The sequence below is a fragment of the Leuciscus leuciscus genome (assembly GCF_965113295.1).
Source record: "Leuciscus leuciscus genome assembly, chromosome: 8".
In the NCBI taxonomy this organism is placed as follows: Eukaryota; Metazoa; Chordata; class Actinopteri; order Cypriniformes; family Leuciscidae; genus Leuciscus; species Leuciscus leuciscus.
Window position 1 is genome coordinate 31,447,782 of NC_138732.1, and position 9,370 is coordinate 31,457,151.

Below are 9,370 nucleotides of genomic sequence, written 5' to 3' on the forward strand. Positions count from 1 at the left end.
TAGAATGGGTGACAAACAGTTACACGAGTTCGATTGGGGAATAAAGTGCAAGTTGTGAGATGCCAATCGCCTCCGTGAGTCTGTCTGGCCTCTGAAATAACTTCATCTGTGAGCTATCCCCATTTCTCCTCCTGACACAACGCGTTACAAAGCGTCGGACATCGAACAGGCACAGATAAGCTCTGAAGATGTCTACTAGTCCATCAACAAGAACGATATTTACTCGAGTCTGACTTCTTGCTCGGTCAGTCTGCCGTTTCCTCTTTCTTTGGTCCTCCGACAAACCTTTCCTAGCTTTCTGCTTCTTTTTTACCGGTTCAGCCATGACGAAAGTGTGAAGAACTCAGTATCTAACGTTACCTTTTTCTACGTGTACGTGTGCACTGTGCAGTGCCATAAAGCAATTCGTTACAACGCGAGACCTGATATCAAGCGATACACGCCCGCCGGCCCAAAGTTGCAAGGGTGGTTTTTCGGCTCACAGGCGCTTGGGGGGTGCGAGACGACCACCATTCAACCCGAAATAAGTCATATAACTATTCCAATGACTCCGAAGCTGTTCGGATAAGACTTAAATGCTCACATCTTATACTGTTTTTATTTAGCTGCTCTTACAGTGATTTTCTGGAGTAAAACTAACGCTTCATCTTTTGTGTGATGTACAATAAACTTAATCGAACTCATCAGTATATTTTGGTCATCATTCGGACGAGGTCTGCTACAGCAGGCTTGTATTAATAGTGGATAAAAGCAGATGACAAATAAGTTATAACCATAATTAAGCTAAACTATACCTGTTCAATCTCCATACAGTATATATTCTCTGGCTCTGTGGGCATTATTGTCCGACTCCGAGTCGAAATGAACACCACTAATGAGAGTTTCTGTTTTGATATTATCAGATGAGATTGTCCTGGCTCTGAGCGCGAGCTCGTAAGGCTCCACCCTTTGGGCGGCAGCAGCAGCTCATTTGCATTTAAAGGGATACACACTAAAACGGTGTGTTTTTCTGAGCCCCCAAAAAATGACAATTTAAACATGCTGTAAAAAAAATATCTGTTGGGTATTATATTTATACATACTCTGGGGACATCAGAGACTTATTTTACATCTTGTGAAAAGGGTCATAATAGGTGCCCTGTAAGCATAAATACTGTTAAGGAAGTTTGTAGTAGACTAATTTACACACACACACACACACACACACTTTAGTCATATAATTTAACAAAAAAACAAGGGACTAGTTTGGAATTAAGAACATTTATTTAAAATGAAAAGCATGTTGTATGCAACATATTACAGAATAAATAATTATTAAAAAAAATGTAAACAGTGACAGTGCAACTCAAGTATTTTTTTCAGTTTGTTGTAAACTCTGCCGCTTTGGACGACACAAGGGGCATTAATAAACATCTTTGCTATTTAGTGCACAATATTTGAATAAACTAACAACATCCACCAACATAGAACTGTGGCAGTCAGTGCAACTGAGGTAGGTATTAACATCAAGTCTAAGACGACTCACTTAATGGAGCCTATTTAGAAAAAGTGAGTGGCAGGTTTTTTTTTAAGAAAAGTAGCTTTTCTGCATTATCAGCAGTCAGCCTGTTTCTGTTTTCATCTATAATGTGTGACACTGAGCTAAAAAGCCTTTCACTTTCCACACTGCTACATGGGGCTGAGAGGTATTTATGGGCCATTTTAGCCAAAGTGGGGAACCTGATTTTGTTGACACCCCAGTACTTCAGAGGACTGTCTTCACGAGGGCTTGGGGCCTCTCCGAGGTATGTGTCGAGCTCAATGGCAGCACCTGCTGCCAGCGGCTGTGCTGCCTGGGGCTGCTCCTTAGCGATTTCTTCAAATACAGTGTCCAGACTGCTGCTAGTGCTGGCCTGGGCCTTGAGGAACAGTTTAGCAGGAGGTTCTGCAGCTTCTGCCCGACTCCCCTCTGCCTCAGCTCTGGACATCATCTGCAGCTCCTGCTTCAGGTGCAGCTTGGCCTCCGGAGCATTGTTGGAGAAGAAGCGATCTTTATACCTGAACAAAATTCATGAATGTATTAATATGTGGAAAAATAGGACAGATTTTAGTTTCCCCTAAACCACTGTCACAAATGCCAGCCATTTGGCTTTCTGGTAGTAATAAGGGAAATATATTTCATATTATATTGCATACATTTGTATTTGTGTATTTTAGTTACAAAAATATAATATAATATTTCAGATGGAAATTAATCTTACATTTAGTACTGTAGTTTATCATTGAATACCTATAGCACACAGACTTTACCTTGGGTCAAGTATGGTGGAGATGAAGTACAGTGGGTTGGTCTCGACGTCACTGAAGCGCTTCTTGACAGCTGCCAGTAAGGTTGCTTTCATTGTCTTGACGCCGTGGTCCTCGTCTGTTTCTCTGTTTAGAAGTCTCACTAGCACAGTCACAGCTGGGATGACATCAGAGGCTAGTGCGTCGTAGCTGCTCACTTTTTTAGTTAGTTCCTCAAAGGGGGCAAGGATGGCAACAGTCTTCTCCATAAGAGCCCATTGGTGAGCGGTGAGATAGTGCGGATGAACTCCCTCATGCTCGGACACATACACCCCCAGCACTCGCTTTTGCTCAATGAGGGACTGGAGCATGTAATACGTGCTGTTCCAGCGCGTCTGTACGTCCTGCTGTAGTCTCTTTATTGGCTGGTTGAGCTGTCCCTGAATGTCCTCGAGGCGGGAGTAGGCTAAGGCGGAATGTTTAAAATGCCCAATTATTTTCCGCCCCACTGCTATAGCATCTGCTATGCTCCTCTGTGCTAATAAGCCCTCGTGAACAGCCAGTTGGAGCGTGTGCGCGACACACGGCAGACTTGGGAGCCCTGCGTCATTCATGGCTTTAATCATGTTTTTGGCATTATCTCGAAGCACAACATGTACTGATGTTTTAGGTATACCCCATGTCTGGAGCATTTCCTCAAACACATGCGCTATAGCCTGGCTGGTGTGCGAGCCGCGGAATTGTTTCGCATGTAATATGGCTCGTTGCGGCATGAAACTCTCGTCTATCCACTGGGAGGTTAGGCTAATTAGCGACACGGGGCTAACACTGCTTGTCCAAATATCCGTGGTGAAACTAAACGTAGAGGAGGCTTGCAGTAGGCTGTGGATATGTTTTTTCACGGAGTCGTGTAGTTTAGGCAGCTCCGTGTCAGTCATGTAGCGGCGGCTTGGGACATCATATCTGGGCTCCAGAACATGGAGGAGACGCAGGAATCCCACATTTTCTACCTCCGAGAGTGGCTGGTCACTCAATGCAATGTACTCGATAATTGCCTGTGTTATTTTCACAGCACGTGGATTGTCTCTGGACATTTTCTCTTGTCTTGAAAGAGTTTGCTGCAGCGTGGGTTGTGTTGATTTAGAAGCGTGGGTAAACTCTTTGTACTCGTTGTCATGTTGGGATTTTAGGTGCTTGATTAAATTACTTGTGTTAAATGCGCTACCTTTTGAGCCTCCTCTGGACAATTTCGCTGAGCACAATTTGCAGTCCGCCTTTGTTTTGTCGTCTTCATTCACTTTGAAATAGTTCCACACGGCTGACATGTTTCGTCTCGCCTCGCCTTCTCCCCGCTCTGAGCTGCGGGGGCGTGCCTGGAGGCGGGCACTCGGCGCCTTTGATTAACCCCTTACACGCCGCTCAAACATAGACATTTCTCAGAACGTGGTATCGGCCCCCAGTATCGAGGGACTTTTAACGAGTACGAGTACTTTAGAAAATGTGGTATCGAGGCCGATACCAGATACCGGTATCGGTGCATCCCTAGTTACTAAGCTTTACTCATTCTTCAAAGTCTATTTGAACTGCATACTCATCCGTATTCTCCATTCTGCTCAGTGCTGTTAATAAAGCTCACATTTCAATGTATTTCTTTGTGTCTGGATCTGCATTCTGTAACAGGTAACACTTTACAATAAGGCTTTATTAGTTAATTCACTATAGTTAACATAAACTGACAATGGACAATACTCCTAAAGCAGTTATTAATCTTGGTTAATGTTCATTTCAACATTTAATAACACATTATTAAATTCAGAAGGATTTAATGGACCTGAGCTAACATGAACTAACAATGATCAGTTGTATTTTTTTTTAAACTAATGTTAACAAAGAATAACTATGGTAACAGATGTAGCTTTTGCTCAATGTTAATGTTGGTTAATGCATTAACTGACTTTACCTTATTGTAAAGTGTTACCTATTGTTCTTTATAATTCTTTATTACACTTGAATCAGTTTAAAACATTTGTTTACTTTATGTAGTTTTTATGTGTATTACTTTATTGGATTGAAATATAATTTAGTTTGTTTTGTTTTAAGAAAAAATATATAAAACCTGTTATTGTTTGAAAACGCTCATTTCAATATCGTGATAATACCATATATATTCGGTCAAATTCCTAAAAAAACAAACAATAATAATATAAATGTCCATGGGAAAATGTGGGTCCCATGGCCAAACCAGTTGAGAACTGCTGGTCCAGTATAAGGGACAATTTCAAATACAGCCGTAGTGTCTTAGTGACTGTTCAAAGTCTTGTTTGTTGAATTTTTCCAGTTGTAAATATTGTAAAAAAAAAAAAAAAAAAAAAAATTAAGCTTGCCCATTTATTTGTAATTTTACTTATAATGGCAGTAATTCTGAATTTAATATCTTTGTTACTGTGAAGATGTTTCATTCAAAAGGAATCGATAAAACAAAACTCTTTAATAATTATGTGGCCAAGACACAAACTGAGAAGATATATTGAAGCTCTACAACTATGATGTCACAGAGACATTCTATAGAACTCTCCTGAGCAAAAGTCCCACAAAGACACAATCCTGAGGAGACTTTAATCAGAGTTTGAGGAGAGAAGACTGAATACATTTACAGTCCTGAGAGAACATGGAGAACATAAGAGCAACAGCCTTTGACGTGTTTGATGAAGCACGTTTACTGGGCGAACACACTGACTTGATCATCAAGTCAAATGACAGAGAATTTCAAGTGCACAAGATCATCATGTGTGGCTGCAGCTCCTACTTTAGGTGAGAAGAAGCATTTGAACTGCAATTGTGTGCAAATTACCTAGAAATGATTATAATTATATACATCATTTCCACTGCCAACATTATACGGTTGAAACTGCCTAAGTCCAAATATATAAATGCATGAAAATGAATGGGTGTATTGCCAGAAAAAAGAATGTAACTATGATATCTAGGCAAACACATTCTTGAAATTTTATTCTGGAAGTGGCTATGAATGAAGTTTTACCCAGCATTTCAAATTTAATATAGGAAACTGCATTGGCATCTGCAAGTTGACAGAGGACTTTTCCTCCTGCTCAAAGCTCCGCTGTAAAGCACAGCACTACATCCTGCAGCACTTTGAGGAGGTTCTGCACGTACCTGAGGAGTTCCTGGAGCTCTTCCTGGAACAGCTGGAGGCAGACATGGGGACTTGTGACTTGGTGACTTGGACTCGAGTCGCTATTTTTATGACTTGTGACTTGACTTGACAAAAAATAAAATACTTGAGACTTGACTCGGACTTGGAAGTTAAAGACTCGGGACTTGACATGACTTGAGACACGATGACTTGAATGACTTGAGTGTTAATCACATCATGTTTACAGTTTGAATATAAAATATAGAAATTATTTTTAAAAATCAAGTTGATTACCCAGCTGGAGCGCAGGCTGAGAATAGCGTTGTCATGACTGGATCATGAAACTATCATCAGTCATGCCCTCTCGTACCTTACGCACACCACGCCCACTTAGATCAGATATCACATCAACATGTCAGCCGGAGGGGTACCGAGGGTCATCGCTTTCGGCTTCAAGAATTGTTCACAAGATGGCAAAAGACGAACAGCGCTTTGCAAGACATGCAACATTAACAGCCATTCTGCCCAGTAAGTGCTTGTCAATTTGTTAATGTTATCTGGTTAGTTGGTAGTTAGCTAATGTAATAATAGCTAAAGTAGCCATAAGGTTTTATCAGCGATTTCAGGCCCAAAAAAGGCCCAAATATAAATGATCACATTCATCTAATCTTTCCTACTGGGGCGGCTGGCCAATAGAGGGCGCTAGGGCGCCGCCCCCCCATGAGCCAGACCACAGTTTATGAGTCACACTCATTAAATAAATAAGTAAATATATACATAAATCATACATACAAATTGTCAGTATTTTTTTGTGTTTGAGATATTAAATGCACCCAGTATATGTGAAAAATATGATAGAAATTAAAAATGTCTGCTTTTTTAACACGTCTCCTCCACCTGCGTGCACGTCTCATCAGCTCTGGGGCGCTGGAGTCAATCGCCCCAAAGAGGCGGGTTTGTGAAGCAGCTTAGCCAATTGCTGATTTAATATATAAATGTTTGACATAAACTGTAGCCAATCAGCGAGCTCAAATCTAGTCAGCTATGGGCGCTTCTGTTCAGCGCCCCAAGCTGCGCGCGCACTCATGCGTGGATGCGTCATGCTAATGCCTTGTTTTGCTTTCCGTGATTACATTTTAAAACAGCGGGGACAGATCCGGCATGGACAGTTACCGGACTGAATGAAGTGAGTTCAATTTCAAATGCAAATGGAAAGTTTGTGCAATTTGTTTGTTTTTGTGTAAGGAAGCCTCAGCCTTGTAATATGGCATTAAATAATTACTGACTTTTTCACAGAGCACTGGTATCATGCAGTTTGTGTTAAATTGTGTTTGGGTGGTTAATAATTATTATAATTATTTTTATTTATATAGCGCCTTTCCAACACCCAAGGTCGCTTTACAAAGATATGTAACATTAAAAGGCAGTGGTTCTCAAACTGGGGTACGTGAGGTGACAGAAGGGGGTAACGTTAGCTGCTAGGGGAACAAAATGCTGAATTTTTCCGTTCCTTTAATACTACCTCACCTTAAAATAAGATTTAAACTGAGCATGCATTTCTATCAGGTAAAATGCTGTAAATACGTGACATCCGATCAAATTACCTCATCTTTTGCGGTCAAAACTTTCTGCATTTAAGCAGCGTAGGCTATATGACAGGTCTCGTGCAGATTGCTGCCTCGGCAAATCGCGCTATTCTGCCGTTCTCGACAATGTACGTTACCTTTGTAAAAGTAGGGATTTAGCACTTACTAGCATGAAGAACAAATATAGACACAGGCTGTGCATGGAGATCGATATAAGAATTGTTATGTCTAGGTCCAAGTAATCAGGAAGACAAGAAAGTTCTCATTTCTTCAAGGTTTATTCAAACCCACAAGCAATATAACAGTGCCAGCCATGTACATGATTAGGCAGCAGGTGCAACAACTTCCATTCTTACTCTACACCTTTTATAGGTATCAACATGTGAACTACAGCGCCATCTCCTGACAAGTACATAAACACAACATTCCCCCTTTACTCAAAACTGTAAATTCCACCCAAATTACATAGTTGGTGCAATAGGCAAAATCTATACAAAATGTACATCCAATTCAATTAGTTTAACAATATATTCTACATTCTGTAACCAGACATATTAGAACTAGAATTAATTTCTCATTTAGCACAAAATAATCAATGTCTTTTGTACTACGTAACATAATCATGCAACCAACGCGGAGGGCGTTTCACTCTTGAAGAAGACCTTACAGGAACAGATGGAGAAGCAATTTGATTAGGCAAGTTCACAAGTTCATTTTTAGGCAACACCGTAGAGGAAGGAACAGACTGGAGGGGCAAGGACACCAGTTCACTATCAATGGCATTTTCCACAGGTGCACAAGCTGGAGAAAGATGAGATGCATGCCAGTTTTTTCCATCTGATAACTGGTAAGTGCATGGACCAAGTTGATGTACAATTCTCAAAGGCTTTGAGAATCTAGGATGTCCCTTTGGAACATGAACTGGAATTTTTATACGCACCCAGTCTCCAGGTTTGAACTCAGGAGTACAGGCTCTTCGTTTGAGGTCTGTGTATGTTTTCATCTTCTTTTGAGACAATGCCACTTTCTGACTCACAGCAGGATCCTTACAAGTTATAGGAAGAGGGAGAACATTTAGACGAGTACGCAACTTTCTGCCACAGAGTAACTCAGAAGGAGACCGTCCAGTAACAGCATGGGGAGTAGCACGGTAAGTTTGAAGAAAGTCTGTCACTGTTGATTTCCATGGCTTTCCAGACAGAATAGCAGATTGAATAGAACTCTTCAGTACTCGATGAAATCGCTCAATAGCTCCATTTGCAGCTGGATGATACACTGACGTATGTATGTGTTGAATGTCTCGATCTTTCAGAAATGCAGCAAACTCCACTGACTTGAACTGACATCCATTGTCAGATACAATGTAATGAGGATTTCCAAATCTGCTGAAAACTGACGTCAAGAAGTTGATCACATTTTTACTTGTGATTGAAGAAGTGAATGCCACTTCTGGCCACTTACTATGATAGTCAATCAATGTCATAATGTACCGACAATCCCAGGTAGCGGTTTCAAATGGGCCAACAATGTCAACAGCCACTTTTTCCCATGGCATAGTTGGAAAAGGTACAGGTTGTAAAGGTGCAGCACGAACAGTTGTAACCTTATCAGAAGACAAGCAAACTTCACAATTCTTGATCTGTTCCTTAACCAAGCAGTCAATACCAGGCCACCAGTAAAGTTCACGAATGCGCTGTTTCGTACGCACTATTCCTTGATGACCTTCATGGGCAAGATTCACCAAAACACGTCGCAATGCAACAGGAACAACAAGACGTGACCCTCTAAACACATAGTCCTTTTGCACAGCAAGTTCATGACGTATTTGAAAATATGGACGTAGAACAACCCCCACAGCAGCTGATGAAGAAGGCCATCCACGAACAATCTGAGCACGTAATGCAGTCATTTCTGAGCATGATGCAGAGGCAAGAGCAAATTCAGTTGGAGACACAGCAGACATTTCAGAAGACAAAAATGCAACAAACTCCGGCTCAGTATCGGAAAGATCCTCATCAGAAGCAGGCAAGGGTAGGCGTGAAAGATAATCAGCAACTTGGTTTTGAGAGCCGGGATAATAATTCACCTCATAGTTAAAACACAAGAGTCGCTCTGCCCAACGTGCGATCCTCATTCCAGCGCGATCTGTGCCTTTAGAGGAGAGGAGCACTGTCAAGGCCTGATGATCCGTACGTAGAAGAAATTTTCGACCCCAGAGGTAAGTTCTCCATTTTTCAACACCCCAGACACATGCTAGAGCTTCCTTTTCAATTGTTGAATATTTGCGTTCTGCAGTAGACAATGTTCTTGAAGCAAATGCAACAATGTGCTCTGTGTTGTTTTCATGAATTTGAGAGAATACAGC

General features: G+C 41.2%; 1 protein-coding gene across 1 annotated transcript; it reads right to left on the bottom strand.

Moving 5' to 3' along the window:
- Positions 1–1,232: 1,232 nt before the first annotated feature.
- Positions 1,233–2,549, bottom strand: LOC309504868 (zinc finger BED domain-containing protein 4-like). Its single transcript, XM_082178147.1, has 2 exons — positions 2,290–2,549; positions 1,233–2,037 (listed from the first exon to the last, which is right to left on the bottom strand). The coding sequence occupies exons 1-2, from the start codon at positions 2,532–2,534 to the stop codon at positions 1,536–1,538; spliced, it is 747 nt and encodes a 248-aa protein (XP_082034273.1). The 5' UTR covers positions 2,535–2,549; the 3' UTR covers positions 1,233–1,535.
- Between the last annotated feature and the right edge of the window lie 6,821 nt (positions 2,550–9,370).